At 43.1% G+C, this 23,185-nt stretch overlaps 1 protein-coding gene across 3 annotated transcripts in view; it reads right to left on the bottom strand.

Annotated features, from left to right (window-relative positions):
- The window catches only part of cd302 (CD302 molecule), a 48,701-nt gene extending 45,830 nt beyond the window's left edge, over positions 1 to 2,871 (bottom strand). Inside the window, exon 1 of one of the 3 annotated variants that reach the window (XM_041200087.1) lies at positions 2,691 to 2,871. In XM_041200087.1, the coding sequence (XP_041056021.1) occupies positions 2,691 to 2,775 (85 nt within the window). In that variant the 5' untranslated portion in view covers positions 2,776 to 2,871. The remainder of the gene's footprint in view (positions 1 to 2,690) is intronic. The other 2 variants (XM_041200086.1, XM_041200085.1) reach the window with 2 other exon arrangements.
- Positions 2,872 to 23,185: the final 20,314 nt, after the last annotated feature.

The following is a 23,185-nucleotide window of genomic DNA, read 5'->3' as shown; positions in this document are numbered from 1 at the left end:
AAGAGTCATACGGACTTGAAATGTTAACTGTATTCCTCTCTGCAGATGCTGTCAGACCTGCTGAGTTTTTCCAGCTGTTTTTGTTTTTGTTTCGAATAATTTCAGTGTTGGATGAATTCATGAACATTGCTTTATACACCAAAAGGTGTTTGTTGCAAAAGATATTGAGCCAAATCTTCATGGTGTTCTCACACAGCACTAATACTCATTAATTTTATTAAATTCAGAGTAACAAAACTCCAGGTATTTTGTGCATCTTGAGGAAGTGGGTGCACAGCATAATCCTGTGCTCATGCTTACAGAAATGACTTGGCTATTATCAGGGAAGAGGCACATATTTTCTTAGCTGATTAGGAAAGATTTAAATCAATAAGTAAGGAAAACTAAATGTATTGTTTATAGGTACACTCTCTGGCCAGCCTAATTTTCCAATATTCTAGTGTACCTGGTCGCAAAATAAGGAAACCTTCCCTTGGAGGTCTAGTTTTCTATTTGATTAAAAGGGTGAAAAAAAACCTGAATTTGACAATGTAAATTCTGATTTCTTTCCTGAAAAAAATTAATTTCCATAGACTGAATCTACCCAGCAAACCATGAGGCCTTCAAAGCAAACTGACAGTCAAGAAAGATCTTTATATTTACATGATATAAAATTTAAAGCCAAGGCCTGTGAGATACCAAACTGAGAGAACCACAACCTCTTCCAAGTTCTGAAATCCTTGGATAGGAATTCAAGCTTATTTAATCTTCATACTAAATTATGATTGCTGACAAGACCCATGTTGTTAAGACCAGATCCAAAAGTATCATCATCTATGGGACAACAGAATAAAGGCTTAAAGTGGGGATGCATGAATTTGACAGCCAGTTTCATTAAGAATGTAACCAAGTGTTGTGGTTTAAAAGCCTTATAAACAGATAGTGCAACAGTAAAAGGATCTGTATCCCTTCATAAGATATCGTAATCACATGAGATATTGTAATCATAGGCACCTTACACCTTGGGCCAAACATTCAGCATTTTCAGATGTACAGCTCTTAACTGAAAAGCATAGGGTCAAACATGATACTGTAATTGTTCCAAACACTGGGGAGTTACTCTAATTTGTTTACTAGTTTGGTTCTTCCCAATGGAATCACCAGGTAGGGCTTTGCAGTCTGCAGAATCCTCATGAAATCCCCATTTATCCCAACACATCTTTGAGAATGGGCTATGGGTAGAGGAGCATCAATGCAGTTACAGTTTTCAGACAAACCAAATTTGCCTACTGAGCTAGATCCATCATAGACATTTTTCACATATAGGCTTAGATTGATGAAGGCATAGTGGCTGTGATATCATGCATGAAAACTTTCTTTTACTAAGATCAAATCCAGTTACTGGTTTAGAAACGTTGATGCTGAGCTGAAGTTAAAACAATATCTCCTCTGAGATGTGCCCAAAACCTTTTGCACAATCTCTCTCTAGTTCAGAACAGTCTGTACCAGTCAGCTTTAATGCAACAAGTCCAAATACAGATTTGCTCTGAGTTAAGCTCCCAGTTCAGAGATGTCATCTTTACTCAGAACTTCAGTTTAGCATCCAAAGAGATGGCAGAGACGGCACTTGTTAAACTTAGCAGTGACTGGGAGCCTGACCACACCTCACACAGTGCCGAGGATACCTACTGCTTTCAGTTTTCTCTCTTCCTCATCCTTGGTTTCCTTTATTATTGCCCACTTCAGGGTGGCTTCCTATAGTTCTCAGAACATCTCACAACAGCTGCTGGTGCAAAACCATTAAGGCACTCAACTACACTCTATTGCTGACGAATATCTCCAACCAGAGTTGGCAACTATGCAGATACGATCGAACAGCAGAGAGAACAGGCCATTGGGTAAATCACAACAGAGAAAGTGAGGTTTGGAAATTGGCACGAGGAGCTGTGATTTAAATGAAAGCCAAGATTAAAAATAAATAAGAAATGGCTGCATTTGTGTTCTTGTAAGGAACTGATTGGCTGTACTGTGTTACATGGTTACCATAAACCAATCAGAAACTTACCGGAGCATTACAAATTTATAATCTTATTTGTAGAAAGATATTACTTTTACCGACGAAAACTTTGCATATATTGCTTTGACAAAACATCATTTGCAACTGGGACGTTTGTTATTCCTGTTTAACTTTTCGAAAAAGGCAAAATTCGTCTGAAGATAGTGAATGAAATACAGAAATGATTTGGTAAAAGACTAGTCAGGATTCGGGAAAACTTTCAAACTTAAATCGATAAAATGCAACACTTCGTTAAGAACATTTTTTACCCGAGCAAAATTGCTTCGCCGTTAGAGGGCGACAAATGTAGCCCTATGTACATTAAAGTTGTGTATTTTTAAAAGTATGATGTTTGTGTCATTTTTAAATTACCATCTGGCGAGGTAGCTAAGAAATCATAAACTGTAGCTGAATATTCCCTTCACCCAGAGATTCTGTAAGGATAACATTTCCGAGCAACTCTGGATTGAAGTGTTGCTGGAGAATAACTCCCAAGTAGATCAGAGTTACAGATCGTTTCATGACAACTTTCTGACTCACTTCTAACTGGGTAGACGAGGAGGGGAAGCGATGAATTCGAAAATCTCGGAAGGTTTGTTCTGCTTTATGAAGAAATCAGGAATACTGACTTAAGGAAAGTCAGTTTAAAACTCACCCAGTTGGTTTGCGGATGACAAAGAGGAAAGACACCCGGCGATCAGATACACGAAGTGGAAAGCTCGATTTTTCCTAACGTCCATGTTTAAATCTCAATTTCCAGGCTTTTCACAGTGTCTGAAAACAGATGGGAGGCTTAACTCTAACCTCGTGAACATTTGAACTTTCGATGCGTCATTTTTGCGTTGCTGTGTAATATGTTGCAAAACAAATTGGCACAAAAAAGCGTCTGGCTAAGCTCATAAAGCGGCACGTGAATGTGTGGCAATGTAGAAAGTAACTGCAAAGACAACACACGTGTCAATACAGCCAAATACATATAAGGGGCAGATTAAAGAAATAATGAAACACTGCAAATTTAGTTGCAAATAGAAACTAAGTAAATGTTATATAAGTATTACAGATTTGCCTGAAAACAAAAATAAACTTGTGTGACAAGTGAAATTTTGCATTGCTTCCTTATTTCGTAATACTAGTTATTTGCCCCGGCCTGAAATTCGAGTTTAATTTCACCACCTTAGTTTAAAATTGGGGCAAGTGTTTTTCCTGAAGAACAAATTGGGATGGACTGTGCTGTAACATTTTATGTTGTCTCATGAAGAGGTCTAGAGGCTTGTATGGTTGAACAATAACTGTTTATTAATAACACATAAATATAAACATATATACAGGATGCAGTCCTGACTAGGTTCAATCTTCTGCCAGACCCCATACTACTCCTATGTAACTCTTGGCCGGTACAGTTTCCCCAGCTCGACATTAACCCCTACAGTTCTGAACACCCTAATATTACAACTTGCACCCCCGCCACCCACCACCCCCACCCCCCCCACCCCCCACCCCAACCAAGTCTTTACCCAAATGTATTTGCAATAATATTTACATGCTACCCTTTTCCCCCCAAGCCTCTGACTTTATAGATTCAGTCTGCAGGCTTTACAAATCTTCCACATCTGGGTGTTTTCAAGTTTGGAGGAGCTCAACTGATTTGGGCTGACTTTGTTGGTCTGGAGTTGAAGTTTTTAAACTTGGTGTTTCAATTAAATGGGTTTCTACCATCTGGTTCACTAAATGTATGATAGGAGGTTCAACACGAGGAATGAGGAAAAGTCTTCTGTTCTGTCTGATTGTGCCTTCTGGGGTATGTATCAAGCAAGACCACCCAGTGATCTTCATCCCTCAGGACAATGATGTCTTCTCTGTCAAGGTCCCTGATCCAAACCTCTCTTTAGCCTGGGCAGTTTTTTAGTATGGTACCTCCTACTGTAAGTGGAAGCTTGTCGCTGCCTATAGGACTGTTCTCAGTCCTGAACCTTCTGAGATTAATTTCTTTGGCAGCATGGGGAGTTGAGTCCGAATTTTTCTGCCCATCAGCAGCTCTGAAGGGTCTAATCCACATTGCAGTGGACTGGATCTACATGTCATAAGCGTGATTGGAAAGTCATGGTTTTTCTTCAAGAGGGTTTTAATAATGCAGACACTCCTTTCCGCCTAACTGTTAGATTGTACTTTGGGGAGCTGGTGAGGTGTTGAAATCTGTAATTCCTGGCAAAATGAGTGATGTATTCATGAGCAAATAGTGGTCCGTTGCCAGACACCACCTGGTCCAGGATGCCATGGATTGCAAAGATTTCTTTGAACAACCTAATGACTGGCTCTGTGGTCATTGTGTGTACCCTTCACTTTGATACCCCAAGAGAAATAATCAGCAATGATTTTCTTTTTATTCATTGGATATGCGCGTCACTGGCTAGGCCAGCATTTATTGCCCATCCCTTATTGCCCTTGTTTAGAGAGCATTTAAGAGCCAACCACATTACTGTGGGTCTGGAGTCACATGTAGGCCAGACTAGGAAAGGACAGCAGATTTCCTTCCTTAGTGAACCAGATGGGTTTTAACAACATTTGACAATATTAGACTTTTAATTCAAATTCCCCCAACTACCATGGCAGGAGTCAAACCCAGGTTCCCAGAGCATTACCCTGGGCTGCTAGATTACTAGTCCAGTGACAATACCACTACACCATCAGCTTCCCCAAGGACTTGTTGTTGTATATAAATAGATTCATTCCCAAACATTCCCACAGTCTGGTAGGGAACAGTGTGGGGATGAGTGACTCTCTCTGGAATGGTTTGTGCAATGCGCTCATCAGGCAGTTTAAAATCATCCCTTCCATTGCTCCTGATATTCCCGGTCACCTCACTGCAGACTGGGCTCAGGTTCTGCACTTTGTGATGCCCAAGTGGCCTTGGTGGGTTTGTTGTAGAATCTCCGGCTGCAGTGAGACAGGAATGACCAACCACTCAACATACACCAGCAGAGCATCAATAACCGTAACGTTATTATGCTGTGTAAAGTAAATTTTTATAACATTGGCACCTGGACACTGCTGTGGCCAACCTTGTAGGCAATACTGATAGACGCACTCTTCATCTCACATCTGCTCCTGGCATACCTGTTGAGGCTTTCTGGAGCTCTCCGGCAGTTGTGTTGTCACAATCTGGAAATATGACTCAAGCTCGTCGATCGGATTGACACTGTATGTCACAGAGTTGTCAACTGTAGCCCTGGATAGTGTGTCAGCAATTGTTTGATGCTTCCCCTGGACATCCACCTTCTCATATGCAAAGCACAAGAGACACGAGCCAAATCTCTGAATTCTGGGGGCGGGGTGGGGGGGGTGGGTGGGGGCTGTGGATCATCCTGGTGAGCTCTTTCTCGACCAATAGTGAGATAAATGGTTTGTGATGTGTCTCAATGATCACTTTTAACGCAACAATATAATCAGAGAAGCTTTCACAAGCCCATGTTACTGTAAGGCCTCTTGTTCAATAACTGCATACTGCACCTTTGTGTCTGACAGCCCCCTAGACATGTAATATACTGGCTGGTGGCATCCATCCAACTGCCCTTGGAACAGAATTGCCCCCAATCCTGTTAATGAGCTATCCGCTGTGATTGTAGTTAGCAGAAATGGGTCATAATGAGCCAGAATATCTGGTGAGAGCAGCATGTCTTGATCTGAAGGAATGCTTGTTCTTGGTGTGCATCTCAACACCACACTTGGGCCTTTTTGAGGAGGTGTTACAGAGGCTCTGTGACCTGTGCAAAGTCGGACAGAAATTTCGCCAACTGGTTCACCATGCTACCATAGGTAGGAAAGTAAGTTGTGAAGAGGACATAAGGAAGCTACAAACAAACGTAGATAGGTTAAGTGAGTGGGCAAAATCTGACAAATGGAGTATAATGTGGGAAAATGTGAAATTGGCCATTTTGGTAGGAAGAATAAAAAAGCATATTATCTAAATGGTGAGAGATGCAGAGCCCTGAGGTGCAGAGGGATCTGGATGTCCTATTGCATGAATCACAAAAGGCTATTATCCAAGTACAGCAAGTAATTAGGAAAACTAATAGCATGTTATTGTTAACTAGGAGGGGAATTGAATACAAAAGTAGGGAGGTTATGCTTCATTTGTACAGGGCACTAGTGAGATCACATTTGAAGTATTGGTCACCTTATTTAAGGAAAGATATAAACACGTTGGAAGCAGTTCAGAGAAGGTCTATTAGACTAATACCTGGAATGGGTGGTTTGTCTTATGAGGAAAGGTTGGACATACTAGGTTTGTATCTGCTGGAGTTTAGAAGAGTAATAGGTGTCTTGATTCAAACATATAAGATCCTGAGGGGTCTTGACAGGGTGGATGTGGAGAGGATGTTTCCTCTTGTGGAAGAATAAGTTGTTAAAGCAAAGATGAGGCAAATTTTTTTCACTCAGAGGGTTGTGAGACTTTGGAACTCTCTTCCTGAATAGGCAGTGGAAGCAGAGTCTTTGAATACTTTTAAGGCAGAGGTGGATAGATTCTTAATAAGCAAGGGGGTGATAGGTTATTGGCGGTAGGTGGGACACAGATTTCAGGTTACAATCAGATTAGCCATGATCTTATTAAATGGTAGAGCAGGCTTGAGGGGCTGAATGGCCTACCCTTGCTCCTTGTTTGTATGTTCGTATGCCCAGGAACCTTTGCAGGTCTGGAATGGATGACCGGGTCGGAAACTCGCTGATTGCCTTCATTTTGTGTGGGTCAGCCATGATGTCTTTGCTGCTGACAATATGACCTAAGAATAGAATAGAAGTCTTAGAGAGCTTGTACTTATCATTCAGCATCAATCCTACTTCTTGTAAGCATTTCAAGATGGCTGTGAGTCTACTATTGTGTTCCTTGACAGTCATACTGTGGACAAAGACATCATCCACATGGCAGATGGCTCCTTTCAGGCTTTGTAAATGGCCAATGTTGTGCACTGAAAAATATCAAGTGCCGAGATAATGCTGAAGGGCAAACAGTTGAATCAGAATTTGCCAAATGGAGAGATAAAAGTTTTCTTAGATTTCTTGTCCAATGGAACCTGCCAGAAGCTGCTGTTGGCATCAAGTTTCGAACCACTGCATTTGGTGAGTTTGGTCAAGTTGTCATCCAACTGAGGAAGGACATTGTGTGGATTTCCCTTGCCGCTGCCTTGTTAAGTTGTGTCAAGTCAACACAGATGTGAATGGACTCATCTGGCTTTCAAACTGGAGTGATCCTGGAACTCCATTCTGTCGGCTAAGTGACGGGGAGATGACCATATCTTGGTCATCTCAGCAAGTTGCTTTGTACTTGCTTCATAAGCGGGTGTGGTATTTTCCTTGGTGTGAACAAGCACATGGGTTTGGCATCATTTCTCAGTGTTATGCTCTATGCTGTCTTCAGTCGCCTCAGCCCAGTGAAAAGTTTTGGGAAATCATAGAGTCATACAGTTATACAGCACAGAAACAGGCCCTTTGGCCCATTGTGTCTATACCGGTCATCAAGCACCTATCTATTCTAAACCCATTTTCCAGCACCTGGCCCGTAGCCCTGTATGCTATGATGTTTCAAGTGCTCATCTAAATACTTCTTAAATGTTGTAAGGGTTCCTGCCTCTACCACACCCTCAGGCACTGTGTTCCAGATTCCAACCATCAACCTCATCCAAAAGATCAACAAGATTAACCAGCAAGGATCTGGTTCCAATTTTAACAAGGAATTGTTGGATTGTCTAACAAGGATTGTCTAACAAATTTGATTGAATTTTTTAAGGAGGTGACTAATTGTGTAGAAGAGGGTAGTGTAGTTGATGTAGTCTACATGGACTTCAGTAAGGCTGTTGACAAGGTCCCGCGTGGGAGAATGATCAAGAAGGTAAGAGCCCGTGAGATCCAAGGCAATTTGGCAAATTGGATCCAAAATTGGCTTAGCGGCAGGAGGTAGAGGGTGATGATCGAGGGTTGTTTTTGCGATTGGAAGCCTGTGACAAGTGGTGTACCACAGAGATCGGTGCTGGGACCCTTGCCGTTTGTAGTGTACATTAATGATTTAGATGTGAATGTAGGAGCTATGATCAGTAAGTTTGCAGATGACACGAAAATTGGTGGTGTCGTAAATAGTGAGGTGGAAAGCCTTAGATTACAGGACAATATAGATGGGCTGGTAAGATGGGCAGAGAAGTGGCAAATGGAATTTAATCCTGAGAAGTGTGAGGTGATGCATTTTGGGAGGACTAGCATGGCAAGGAAATACACAATGAATGGTAGGACCCAAGGAAGTACAGATGATCAGAGGGACCTTGTTATACATGTCCATAAGTCCCTGAAGGCAGCAGCACAGGTAGATAAGATGGTTAAGAAGGCATATGGAATACTTGCCTTTATTAGCTGAGGCATAGAATATATGAGCAGGGAGGTTATGTTGGAACTGTGGAAGTGCTAGTTAGGCCACAGCTGAAGTACTGCGTGCAGTCCTGGTTGCCACACTATAGGAAGGATGTGATTGCACTGGAGAGGGGGCAGAGGAGATTCACCAGGATGTTACCTGGGTTGGAGTGTTTCATCTATGAAGAGAGGCTGGATAGGCTAGGGTTGTTTTCCTTAGAGCAGAGAAGGCTGGGGGTGGATTTGATAGGAAGAAACTTTTCCCTTTAGTAGAGGTGTCAATAACCAGGGGGCATAGATTTAAGGTGAGGGGATTTGAGGAAAAATCTTTTCACCCAGAAATTCTGACCGAGATTAACTAATAAGGATCTGGTTCCAGTTTTAACAAGGATTTGTTGGATTGTTTAACGAGGATTATCTAACAAATTTGATTGAATTTTTCAAGGAGGTGACTAATTGGATGAGGCTGATGTCGACAGAGGCTTTCTTGCTCAGGAGAGAAAATTCTTGGTTGTGAAACACATAAAATCTTCTGCATTTATTTGTTCTTATATTGGAGCATTGCTTGCAATGTACCTTTGACCTGGAGCTTGATGTCTCCTGGTCCATGTAACTGTGTTGTAGGCGGCTTCAGACATTGATTCACTAGCCATGGTTCCTTATCCAACAGGACTGTCACAATGGCGCTTATGTCTAAGTTGAAACTTGTGAGGCAAACGTTTACAGATATGTCAGCATTCCAAAATGTGAATCTGGCATCCTTCATTCTCCCAAGAAACATTGTTGGACTTCTTCTTGGTGTGGCTCACCTATCGCATGGACTCATTTGGGATCGTCCACATGTCTCGAGGTTTTGGACTTAGACATCTTTCCAAAGTGTCCCAGAGTGATCGTTGGACACTGCTCACAGCTGTGAGGTCTTTTGGCGCCATAATACTGACATGGTCTGCCACTGTCTTATGTTTTGCTTAGGTATTGCTTTCTTTGTGCTGGAGCCTCCTTACCCCTTTGTTGTTTTATGAGCTAGACTATTGGGGTTGTTCTGTACCACAATTAAACTTCACTATGCAAATGGATCAGTTTTGCTGACGCACTTCCGATTGTCTGACAATTTGGATGGCTTTTTCCAAAGTCAAATCTTCTTTAGATTGGAGTACATCCAAAGGAGTATCATCGGCCTACTACTATCTGGTCTCCTATGAGCTCCCAACTTAAGTTCACCATTGTCACAGCCTTCAGCCAATCTGCATAACTCATTTACAAAAGAGCCTTTGGGTTTCCCGGGCTTTTGGACTCTTGTTAAATTTTGCTCATTCCAAAATTTTATTGCTTCTGAGGTTAAAGTAGGTGTCAAAGGACTCCATGACCCCTTCAAAGTTATCGGAAGATTAAATTATTCCCACCTGGCAATTATGTCGTTGACTATTGGACCTCCTGTATATCATAGTTATTCACTTGTTCAGCCACTGTTTTCTTATTCAAGCCTGATGCTATCATATATCATAAAAACTTTTTCTCCGTAACCTCCAATTTTGCACCTGGCCTGGCTCTTCCATCTGCCCTAATTGGTCTGACAGTGTTGATTAATTTTCTGTTTTCAGCACGGGGGAATACAGCTTTAATGTTTTGTTTTACATGGCGCTGCAGTAATAATTTTTTTCTCTTCCCACACTTGTCTGGATTTGGCAGGCTCCCATTGAAGTTGTGAGCCGTTTTAATCTTCAGTGATTTGCAGAAAATATTTTGAAAGAATCATTTTGGTCGGCTTAGTTGCTTCCTTAAATTTGGAGAATCGAATTAAAGCCAATTTTTTGCTCTGAATTTTCTAACTTTTTTCTTGCATGCGTTTGCCACATGTTATGGTGCTAACTCTGGATCTAGGCTGCAGCATTCTTCAAACTGCCCTTGTTAGAACAATTGGTCTGCCAGTGTTGCCTGATTATCGTGCCAAATTTAAAAGCTTATTTTAGCCTTTTTTTGGGAGTTTGCTCACTCTTTTCTCTCTTATGTTTGCAGGTGCAGAGAGGTAATGTAGGATGAGACCTATAAGTATTGCTGAGTATTTCTAAAATGTGAGACTTGCTGGAAATTGTCACATAGTGCATTCATACTTTAAAATTAGGCTGCCCGAGTTCTTAAAGGAACTCATGTCACTAGATTGTGGTGAAAAGGCATGTCCCAAGCTCCCATGCATAATGGCTCCACAAAGAGCCATGTAACAACAACAAAGCACCAGAATGAGGCATATGCCTCGATCATAGTGATCATTCAGACAGCCATCATGATCCATAACATATCAGAAGGTGCTTTGCAGATCTAGATTGTCTGCTCCACATTGTCATAGCCAACTGTGCTATGTAGAAAACTAAAAAGCCTGAACATGGACATAGTCTTCCCTCTGTATATCTGACTCTCAAGAAGCTGTCAGGGTGGCTGTCACTCAGGACTCCTCAGTGACTACTGCAAGGAGCATCATCTAGAAAGGATAATATATCATGCTATAATGTAATTATATAAAATATAATAATGAATAATCAACAGCGATTTCAAGAGAGAAAATTTTCCCTGACCAACCTCACTGAATTTTTGAGCAGTTAACAGATACAGTAGACAATGTAGATGTAATTTATCTGGATTTTCAAAAGACCTTCGATAAGGTGTCCCTTAATAGATTCATGAATAAGGTCAGAGAATGTGGAGTTAGGAGACAAGTAACAGAATAAATTGCTAGCTGGTTTCATGGCAGAGATTGGGAATAAAAGCTAATTATTTAGAATGGCAGAGGTGGGAAGTGGAGGTCCAAAGGATCACTGCTGGGACTACTGCTGCTCATAATTTACATTAACGGTTTGGACTTTTGGAATTAAAAACACAATTTCGACATTTGCAGATGACACCATATTGGGAGGTTAGTCAATACTGAGGAGGACTGTAACAAATTACAGAATGAATTTAATAAACTTGAAGAATGGGCAAATAATTGGCAAAATTAAGTTCAATACAGATAAAAGTGATGAAGTACATTTTGGTAGGGGAAGAATAGGGAGATCACTTATTACTTGGAAGGTGCAAATCTGGTGGGGTAGAGGAACAAAAGGATTGTGGAATATAGGTCTCAGAATATCGATACAACAAACGTTGCACTACAGTTTAGCAAGGCCACAAAATAGCAAAACAAACCCTAGGCTCTGTTTCTGGTGGGATATAACTGACAAGTAGACTGTGTTAAACCTGTGGCAAACCTTGGTTAGACCACACTTAGATTACTGTGTGCAGTTCTGGTTGCCATATTATTAGAAGGACTCAGAGAGGCACTGGACAGGGTGCAGAGAAGATTTACAAGGATGATACTAGAAATATGTGGGCTGCTTTTTCAGGAAAGGATCGACAGGCTGGGTATCTTTTATCTTGGAAAAAGGCTGAGGGGTGAATTAATAGGGGTCTTTAAAGTGATGAAAGGTTTTGATGGAGAGGGTACAGAGATAACATTTCCTCTTAAGGGGTGGAGCATAACTAGAGACTAGCAAAATAAGATAGTCACCAAAAAATCCAGTAGGAACTTCAGAAGAAACTTCTTTCCCTAAAGAATGGTGGTTAAGGTCAATAGTAAAGATGCATTTAAGGGAAAGCAGGGCAAGCATATGAGGAAGAAGGGAATAGAGAACTACAATGATAGATTTAGATGAGGAAGGATGGGAGAGGCTTGAGTGGAGCATAATTGTCAACATGGACTGGTTGGACCAAATAGTTTGCTTCTATGTTGTATATCCTATGCAATCCTATGTAGTACAACTCTTAATCATTGAATGCTTCTTTTCTACCTTTATCGACATTGCCTAAGATTTTCTTCCCCTTCAAATAATGGATTGAAGCTTCAATCCAGTACCCATCTTAGAACTGACATCACACATATTTGAAAGAATCAGCATCAAATAATGCATCCTTTCCTGCATGGTTGTAATCTCAATGAGTAACAGAACATGATGTAAGTGTGCAATCTCCTTTGATGCAATAAACTTTGATGTAAATAGAAGCTAGCCTAGTTTTTCAATTAAAAAATGGAAATGCTGAAAATAATCAGCAGTTCAGGCAGTATCGTAACGAGAAACATAATCAATGTTTCAGTTCGATGTTGACCCCTCATCAAAACTGAGGAAAGATAGAAATATAATAGGTTTTGAACAAGTGAAAGGAAATGGGGGTGGGGGAACAAAAACGAAGGAATGTTTAGGGTCTTGGAAAGTGAGAAAGGAGGACTTAAAAGGGTAGGTGTTGCATCACCTGCACTTGCCTGGAAAGGTGCCATGAGAAAGGAGGGTGATGTTGAAGGTGACTGAGGAGTGGACCAGGGTGTCACAGAAGGATCAATCCCTTCAGAATGCTGAAAGGTGAGGGCAAGGGACAATGCTTTTGATATCAAGCTCAAGGTGGCAGAAATGGTGGAGGATGATCCATAGAATGCAGAGCTTGTGGGTGGACAAGTGGAACCCTATTATGGTTATCATATCATTGCTAATTAATTTGCCTACTTTTTCCTGGGTAGTTAATGTGCCTTTCTTTCTCCAATTCTAGTGCATTTCTGAGGTACTAGCTGCAGTCCAGTTCTGCAAGATGTAGTTTGCTGCTCCTGTGCTAAAAGAGGCTCAAGGTGCTGAGATGGGGTTAAACTGTTTATACTTCAATTCAAGGAGTATTACAAACAACGTTGATGAGTTAAGGGCACATGTCAGCAGGATGTCATTGCTATAACTGAGACCTGGCTAAAGGAGGGACAAAACTGGCAGCTTAATATCCCTGGTTATAGAGTCTTCAGACATGATAGAGTAGGAGATAAAAAAGGAGTCGGGGAGGGGGGGGGGGGGGGGGTGGGGGGGGGGTGGGCGTGTGGTGGGAAGGGGGCGTTGGAGAGGGTTGGGGGGCTGGTAGGTGGCACTAATGGTTAAAGAATCAATTCCAGTTGTGAGAAGGGATGACATACTAAATGGGTCAACAAACCGGGCTTAATGGATTGAACTTAGAAATAAAAAAACAGCAGTCACACTACTGGAGTATACTACAGACCCCCAGATAGTGAAAGGGAGATAGAAGTACAAATATGTAGGCAAATTTCTGCTTGTAAGAACAAGAGGGCAATAATAGTAGGAGACTTCAACTATCCTAATATCAACTGGGATTCAAACAATATAAGGGGCACTGAGGGAGAAAAATTCATGCAGTGTGTCTAGGAAATTTTTTTTCAACCAATTAGTGACAAACCCAACTAGAGGAGATGCAATTCTAGACCTAGCCTTGGGGAACGAAGAAGGGCAAGTGGGTAAAGTGACAGTTAGCGACCATATCGGGGACAGTGATCACAATTCAGTTAGATTTAGCATTACCATGGAAAAGGACAGAGATAAGGCAGGAGTAAAAGTCTTGAACTGGGGGAAGGCAAGTTTTGCAGAAATAAGAAGGGACTGGGCTGAGGTGGACTGGACAGCACTGCTGGAGCATAAAACAATGGAAAACCAGTGGAAAGCACTAAAAAGCGAGATCCTAATTGTACAAAGTAGACAACTCCCCTACAAAAATAAGAATGGTACTGCCAAATCTACACCCCCCTGGTTGTCTAGAGGAATACAGGGGAAAATCAAACAGAAAAAGGAAGTGTACGATAGGGACAAGGAACTAAGCACTGCAGATAGCCTAGACGAATATAGGAAGTGCAGGGATGAAATAAATAAGGAAATCGAAGAGAGGGCATGAAAAAAGATTAGCAAGTAAAGTTAAAGATAACCCAAAGATGTTTTACCAATACATTAATGCTAAAAGGTTAGTTAAGGAAAAAGTGGGATCTATCAGAGATGAAGATGGAAACTTGTGTGTAGATGCAGAGGCTGTGGGAAGGGTTTTGAATGAATATTTTGTCTCCGTGTTTACAAAAGAAAGGGAGGATGTAGATATAGTAGTCCAGGAGGAACACTGCGAGATATTGGATTGGATAGTCATAGAAAGGAAGTACTCAAAGGGTTGAAATCCTTACAAGTTGATAGGTCACCAGGGCCAGATGAATTGTTTCTGAGGCTGCTGAAGGAAGTCAGGGAGGAGATAGCAGATGCTCTGAGGATGATTTTCCAATCTTCACTAGATACATGGGAGGTAACGGAGGACTGGACAAATGCAAACGTAGTTCCATTGTTTAAAAAGGGATCAAAGGAAATACCAAACAACTATAGGACAGTTAGTCTTACATCAGTGGTGAGCAAATTAGTAGAATCAATCCTGAGAGATAGGATTAACTGTCATGTGGAAAGGCATGGACTAGTCAGGGATGGTCAGCATGGATTTGTTAAGGGAAGGTCTTGCCTCTCAAATTTGATTGAATTCTTTGAGAAAATGATAAGAAGGGTTGATGAAGGTAGTACAGTGATTTCTGTGTACATAGATTTTAGCAAGGCATTTGACAAGGTCCCACATGGCAGATTGGTCAGGAAAGTAAAAGCCCTTGGGATTCAGGGTAATGTGGCAAACTGGATAAAAGGTTGGCTTTGTAACAGGAAATAAAGGATAATGGTCGATGGATGCCCTTGCGAATGGAAAGTTGTCTCAAGTGGTGTTCCACAGGGCTCGGTGTTGGGACCCTTGCTGTTTGTGTTTCTTATTAATGATTTGGACGTGAACATGGGGGGCACGATTGGGAAATTTGCAGATGACACAATGATTGGCCAAGTAGTGGATAATGTAGAGGATAGTCATAATCTCCAAAATGATATAGATGGGTTAGTGGAGTGGGCAGTAAAGTGGCAGATGGATTTTAACATAGAGAAATGTGCGATCATACATTTAGGGAGGTCAAACAGTTACAGTGATTACACAATAAATGGGAATATACTAAGAGTGGTAGATGAAGTGAGAGATATTGGCATACAAGTACACAGGTCCCTGAAGGCAGCAGTTCAAGTAGACAAGGTTGTAAAGAAGGCATATGGAATGCTCTCCTTCACTGGCAGAGGTATAGGATATAAAAGTAAAGATATAACGTTGGAATTGTATAAAACACTGGTGAGGCTACAACTGGAGTATTGTGTGCAGTTCTGGTCACCACATTACAGGAAGGACGTAATATCTCTGGAGAGAGTGCAGAGGAGGTTTACAAAAATGTTGCCAGGGTTAGAAAAGTGTAGCTACGAGGAGAGATTGGATAGGTTGCGGTTATTTTCCTTAGAACAAAGAAGGCTGAGAGGCGACTTGATTGAGGTATACAAAATTATAAGGGGAATAGATAGAGTGTACAGGATAAAATTGTTTCCATTGGTGGAGAATTCTAGAACCAGGGGTCATAGATTCAAGATAAGTGGCAGAAGGTGTAGGGGGGACATGAGGAAGAACTTTTTTTACACAGGGGGTAGTGAGGCCTGGAATTCGCTGCCCAAGTTGGTGGTAAACTCTTTTAAAAAATACCTGGATCTGCACCTTAAGCACTGTAAGCTGCAGGGCCATGGGCCAGGTGCAGGAAGGTGGGATTAGAAAGGGTACCTGGGTGTCCTCGGGCTGGCATGGACAAGATGGGCCGATTGGCCTCCTTCTGTGCTGTAACTTTTCTATGGTTCTATGGTCCTATTCTCATGGTAGCTTGCTTCCGAGAGGGATTTGCTGCTGCCGACCACGGGGAATATGGGAAAAACTTACAAGATTAATAGTAAATGGTTTATAAATATATTAAGAGAAAGATAGTGGCTAAGAGAAATGTAAGCCCATTAAAGACAGTTGCAGGTGATATAATAATAAAGTCTTGTATTTATATAGCACCTTTCACCACTTCAGGATAGCCCAAAGCACTTAACAACTAATGGAGTCCTTTTGAAATGAACTCACTGCTGTAATGTACTAAAAGTGGTAGCCAATTCGCACAGAGCAAGATCCCACAAGCAGAAATCTGATGACCAGATATGTTGTTTTAGTGATATTCGTTGAGAGATAAATATTGGCCAGAAAAATTCCCCCCGCTCTTCTTCAAAAACTCTCACTGTATCTACTTCATCCAGCTGAGGGCAGGCAGGGTCTTGGTTTACGGTCTCATCTGAAAGATGACAATATGGAAATGGTAGTGTTGTTAAATGTTGACTTTACACCTGTTAATACAGTAGAGAAGGAGGACAAAATTCCAGCGGTACTAGGAGAATATATATCAAAAGGAACAGCTTATTGGATTTAACACAAGTAAAAAAATAGTAGCAATGGAGAAAATAATGAGTCTTAAGATAAACAAATCTGAATATCCTGATGGCTTCCACCCCTGGGTATTTAAAAAAAAAACTAGGTGAGAAAATCACAGATGTGTTAGTAATAATCTTTCAAAACTTGATTTGTGAATTGTACTACTGAGTTGGAAAATTGTTAATGTCTTTCCATTATTAAGAAGGATGGGAGAGAGAAACCAGGAAATTACAGACCTGTCAGTCTAACATGAGTTGTGGAGAAGTTACTAGAATCTGTCAGGGGCAGAGTGACTGAGCACTTGGACAAATATGAGGTGATCAGAAAGAGTCAACATGGATTTGTGAAAGGTATGTAGGACTGACCTAATTGAATGTTTTGCGTAAGAGATTTAGGGCTCAATCAACAACAACAACTTCCATTTATATAGCATCTTCAACATAATCTTATGTTCCAAGGCACTTCACAGGAACATTAGAAAGCAAAGTATGACACCAAATCACTTAAGGAGATATTAGGTCTGATGACCAAAAGCTTGGTCAAAGAGTTAGGAGTATCTTAAAGGAGGAAAGAGATGTCCATGATCACAAATTATTAAAAACTAGTGGACAGATATATTAAGCAATCAAAAAGTGCTATTGAAATGTTGGCCTTTATCTCAAGGGGAGTGGAATATGAAGGGGACGAAGTTATTCTTCAGTTAAATAGAACTTTGTCCATAACCCATCTGAGCCCTGCATTCAGCTTTGTACACTGAATGATGGGATAGATACAGATAAACTATTCACCTGGCAGAATCCAGAAGAAAAGGGCATGAGCTTAAAATTACAGCTAGAACATTTAGGAATAAAATAAGGAAGCATCATTTCACACAAATAGTTGTAAAAGTCTGAAACTTTCTCCTTACAGGAATGTGGATACTGGACCAATTGGAATTTTCAAGACTGAGGGCTGAATCCATTTGTTTCCATTTGCAGCGGGGGTCACAGTGGGCGGGAGTGGAAAATATCAGGAGATTACAAAAATTGGTTTCATGTCTTCATAAAACCAGTTAGCGATTATCTGCTTTACCCATCAATGGCGGGCTGCATTTCCTGCTGCTGCACGTTGGGAGCCTAATGCCAATACTTTAGCATCTCATTATAAGCTCTGCTCGCCGGAATCATTCCCCCAGGCTGGATCATCTGGGCATGTCGGCATGATTGTCGCCTTGTGTTTCTCAATTGTAAGTGATCTGGTGAGCTGCACTTCGCTTGCGACTTCGGGCAGCACTCATAGTCATCAGCGTCAGGCTTCGCAGGCAGCATCACATCACTTTTAGGGGGGCTCACAGGCAGGTCTCTACCTACCAGATCAGCCATAAGGTGGAGGTGACTTTTCAACAGCTGGAGGGATGGGGTTTGTGTGGGGAAGGGGGAGAAGTGGCCTCAGGCAAGGGAAGAGGCTGCAGGACGAGGGCTGTACTGGAGAAGGGGGTATCCCATGGTGTGTGTAGGGGAATGTTGATCTGTGCAAGGGGCCTCAAAATGGTGAGGGCAAAGGAGGCAGTCTCCAGAGGAAATGAAGCCAGAGATGTGTGTGTGAGAGAGTGAGTGATGATGTCCCTTGTGCTGGCAGTGAGTGAGACGCCAGTGTATGTCTGATGACCTTGTGAGTGTGAGAGTCGAGAATGATGAGATGGTTGACTTACCCTCGTGGCACAGAGGAGATCATTCATCCTTTTTCTGCACTGGATGGCCAACCTCTTCTGTGCAGCGTTGGCACTGAACACCACTGCCACCGCCTCCCAAGCTGGAGTGATGAGACTGCTGGAGCTTCTGCAGCCAGAACAGGGTGGAGGAGATCACGGCAGGCTTCCAAAAGGCATTCCAGTGATGGGTCACTGAACTCTTCTTGGCTTTCAGGGCCATGTCTTCACTGGAGCAGTCCTGGGCTGCAAGCATTGAGAACTGTGTCCATGGCTGCAGTTTAGATATGGCACCTGGAGTGAGGAAGCGGTGAGGTAATAGCATGGTGGGCGACTCAGAGGCTGCCTGCCAGCAAGACAACGTGTGTCCTGTGGCTTCATAATTAATGAAGTGGGAAGCAAATGATACGGCACAAAAATCCGCCATTGCGGCCAGTGGGTATAACGTTTTTCACGCCCGCTACCTCCCACACTTAGTGTAATCCTGGGACGAATCCGCTCTGAGAATGTTGATTTTTGTTGCTTAAGGGTATCAGTGGAAATGGAGCAAAGGCTTGAAAATGCAATTAATGTATCAATCAGCTATGATCTGATTGAATGGTGGACAGACTTAAAATACTGAATGGCCTACTCCTGTTCCTATGTCGTTTGATTTAATAGACAACTTTAAATATTTCAATAGGTATGAAGAATTTAGATCCAGAGAATTCTTTTGTTGGGCGCAATATTTGAGAACTATGGTGGCATGGTTTGAAGTTAAGGGTATTGGAAAAAAATAGCAAATTTAGACATCAATTTCTTGATAATTACAGGCTTGTGCAGCACTCTATCAGTAGAACAGGAAACTATCGCAGGCTTTTAAAAAATGGGGCTGGGAGAGTTATTAGTTCTAGAATTATGATAAAGAACAACTTGGGAGGTTTGGAAGGATATGCTATACGAACCAATTTTCTTCTGTTCAAAGCTTTTCTATAATGAGTTCTTTGATTCTTCCTTGTTTGGGAACTGTAGTTCCCACAGTTTAAAGACACACCTTTACTTTCCTTATCATTTTGCTTTTCAGCTACAATCTCCCTTCTTAGTTTTCTGGACCACAGAGAAACACATCATTCACTAGATGAATGGGTGACAGGTGGCTTGCTCCCAGCGATCTGGCAGTGATGATTTGTAACTGTCTGCCAGGATGTGGGAGAAGAGTCTGGGGAAATGAGCATGGGTTACTGCGGTTTATTTCACTTAAAAGCTTTAATGAAGTGTCATGAAAATAATTGCAATGTGCCTTTAGGGTAAAAGTGCTTTTCGAGTTTAATAAACAACCTTGGGCATCATTTACATCACTGCCATTCTATATCTTGCTTTATTTTGAGAAACCATACAAATCTGTTTTTCCAAAGAATAATTATGGTAAAATTAAAACAGACCTTCTAGGTTTCTCGTTTTTAGCCAACTTTATTTGCAAGAAACAAAAATACACTACAAACGTAGCTACAGCAGTGTTTGCGTATAGGTGCATTATTCTTATTAGGCACCAAGAAAGACAAAGGCACACCAAGGCCTGTTGACCCTACAATGTCTTCCTCATCTGGGCCTTGGTACAAAATTGAGAGAGCTGCCTCAGAAACTAGCCAAACAACAGCCTGACAGATTTCTACTCACCGAATCATGTCTTTCAGCCAATGTCCCAGAATCCTCCATCATGATTCCAGAGTATGTCCTGTCCCACCAGAAAAACACTGTTTGGGAAATTACATTCAGTGCATGTAATCATTAATCCAGGTTAACAAATGACACTAGAACTAAATGCTGTGGCATTTAAAAAAAAAAACTACTCTTAGGAAGGAATTGTCCCAGATTTGCACGAAGTGAAGCAGCGGGCATGAAAAATGTTTACCCGCTGGCCACAATGGCGGGTTTACACACCATATCATCCCCTTCCCCGGCGCATCCTGCCTCTTTAATACTGCATTCATGGGAAACACACTGGATTACTGGCGAGCGGGCTCAGATATGGCCACCAAACCATGACCTCAGCACTTCCTCGCTCCAGGCACCATATTTAAAGCGCACCAAAGCGCAGCCTACTTCATGACTCCAGACCAGCACCGCTCCAGGCAACAGATGGCTCTGAAAGCAAAGAAGACAGCAGCCCCCAAACTTAGTGATGTCTTTCTTGGCCACCTGCTGGACATAGTGGAAGGTCATTGCGATTTCCTCTACCCCAACTCTGGCCGCAGGAGGTCCACCATTGTCAACAATCCAGCCTGGGAGGTGGCAGCAGTGGCAGTCAGCGCCTTCACAGCTCAGAGGAGGTCAGTCATCCAGTGCAGGAAGAGGATGAATGATCTCACCTATTCCACCAGGGTAAGTCAACACTCTCAACTTACACATTCACGAACCCATCACACATCCACAGGGATTTCACACCTCAAGGGACAACACCACTAACTCTCACACACACCTTCACAACATCATCAAGCTCATATCCTCTGGAACTCACGTCCTCATCCCATTCATGGCTCTGCTCACTATACTGGTGAGGATGTGGACCGTGCCTGCGGTGATGGTGAGGTCAGTGGCAAACACCCACATGAAGATCCTGCACTACATCAATGGTCTCTCAACACAACTGTGAGTATTCTCTCTCCCCTGTTTTTGACTCTGCTGCCATGCACTAATTATCTCTACTTTGGTTCACAGGGAGCTCAGCCAAGTGACCGACGTCTTTAGCCAGTCAGTCCCTCAGCTCCATCCAGGTCCTCACCTCCAGCAAAGAGGACACCTCCTCCATTAAAGAGCTGGAAATAAACAGCTTGGAAGACCTGTCACAGCGCTTACCCACGCCCTCCACTAGCGCAGAGACACACCCCTAGGTGGCGCCGAGATCTAGAGCAGGCACAGATTCACAATCTGGTAGTTACCACACAGACACATGTCCGAAGCCAGAGGAGACAGCTTCAGCCAAGCTCCCTGGCACTTGGAGGACTACTGAGGAAGAAGCATCTGTGAGGTCTAAGTCAAATGACGAGCCTCTGGATTCGGCTTTCCAACTCATCGTGGAGATTCAGAAGGTGGCGGGGGAATATCACACAGAGCTGGTGGAAATCCTCAACAGAGTGGTATGCGAGTTGGAGGAGTGCGTCTGCCTGCTCTCTGATGAAGTGGTGCCCACATGCGCATGCATGGAAGTCTCCATGGAAAGGATGATGGATGTCATTGAGACTCTGGTCCAGCGGAACGTGGAGATGCCCGCTGACCTGCACTCCATCTCGGTAACCATAGGTGAGTTTCTGCAGTGGCAATGGAAGAGGGAAACCAGGCACCTCAATGTCCCTCCAGGTGCTCCTTCTCTTCAAGGAGTCGGGCCAGGGCTCTCAGGCCCCTGAAGGGAGGAGGAACAGCAGCTGGACACCCCTGAGTCATCCACTCAGGAATCTCAGAGGCTATCCACTCCCTACAAGCTCCCTTTGCCTGTGAACCCCTCAACCTCTGTCACTGCAGAGGGAGCAGCTGGTCACAGGAGGATAGCCAAAGCAAGCCAGGGCACTTAAGGTCTCGACTGTCCAGAGGATGCACCCAAAGTTATCAGAAGCAACAGGGCCATCCATTGCAGATGCTGTCTCCACCTCTGTTACAGATGTCAGGGCAGCACCTGAAGAATTGGTAGGCCTAGAAAAGTTAAGAAATTCTGATCACAAGTGGTTGCACAGGCGAACACATTGTGTCACTTTATAATCTGAAAAAAATATTCACTTTCACCGAATTACGTGTAATGCTTTTCAGATTCATTGACGGGGCTTTGCATGTCCTCCCACTGCACCTCTCCCCACTAGCAGCACACAGCTGGACCACGGGTGATTCTGGAGGGAGAACTGCATGTGTGGTAGGGTCTTTCGGAGCCTCCTGCAAGCACTTTCCCACGTATGTGGAGCCTTCATCCATCAAACTCCTCTCAATGTCCTGAGCATTTTCAATGCTGCCTGCTAGGGTTCTCTTTCAGTTGTCCATCTGAGTTGCATCTCCACCCACCCACTGATCACACTCCCACACAGCACCTGTGCCCATCAACACAAGACTCAGCTCACTTTGGATTTGACAACTATGATCATGGTCAAGTATACTGTTAGCTCCCGTCCTTTTCCCTCCCCATGTCACCTATGTCCTCCCCTGTCTTTGTTGACCCACTTGGCATCACCTTCCACCTCCCCACTGTCGCCTACCAACCCGAACCCTTATCTTTCCAGGATGCCCAGGTGAATGTGCACATTCCCTACCTTCGAGGATCCCACCCCCATCCTCCTTCCTACCCCCAGGGTACATGTCTATCTCCAAGTCCCCACCAATCACCCTCGCCATCCCTTCTACCACTGCTAATGTACCCTCACCCTCCCACCCAACCGGCTCCCTCTGCCCCCTTTCACACTCACCATTCCCTCCTACCATGTCTACCTTCAGTTCACTTCCCAGGAGTTATTAACTCCACAAGCCCATCCCTTGCTCCTCCTGGACACCTTCTACCCCCTCCAAACTCCCTCCTCCCTCCCTCCAAGACACCCTGCCCCTCCAAACTCTCACAGCCCAAATTCCTACCCCCGGATACCACCCCCCTCTAAACTCCCCCCTCTCCCTGGACACCTTCCACCCTCCAAACTCCTTCCTCCCTGGACACCTTCCCCCACTGAACTCCATCCTCCCTTGACACCTTCCCCCACTGAACTCCCTCCTCCCCCAGACACCTTACCCCCTCCAAACTCCCTCCTCTGCCTCCGGCTACCTTCCTATCCCCGGCTACCTTCCTATCCCCGGACACCTGCCCCACTCCGAACTCCCACCTCCCCCTGAATGACTTCGCCCTGTCCAAACTCGCTCCCTTACAC

The sequence above is a fragment of the Carcharodon carcharias genome, chromosome 12, assembly GCF_017639515.1.
Source record: "Carcharodon carcharias isolate sCarCar2 chromosome 12, sCarCar2.pri, whole genome shotgun sequence".
Taxonomy (NCBI): domain Eukaryota; kingdom Metazoa; phylum Chordata; class Chondrichthyes; order Lamniformes; family Lamnidae; genus Carcharodon; species Carcharodon carcharias.
Note: the sequence above shows the minus strand (reverse complement) of the source record. Positions and strands in the feature narration are given on the sequence as shown.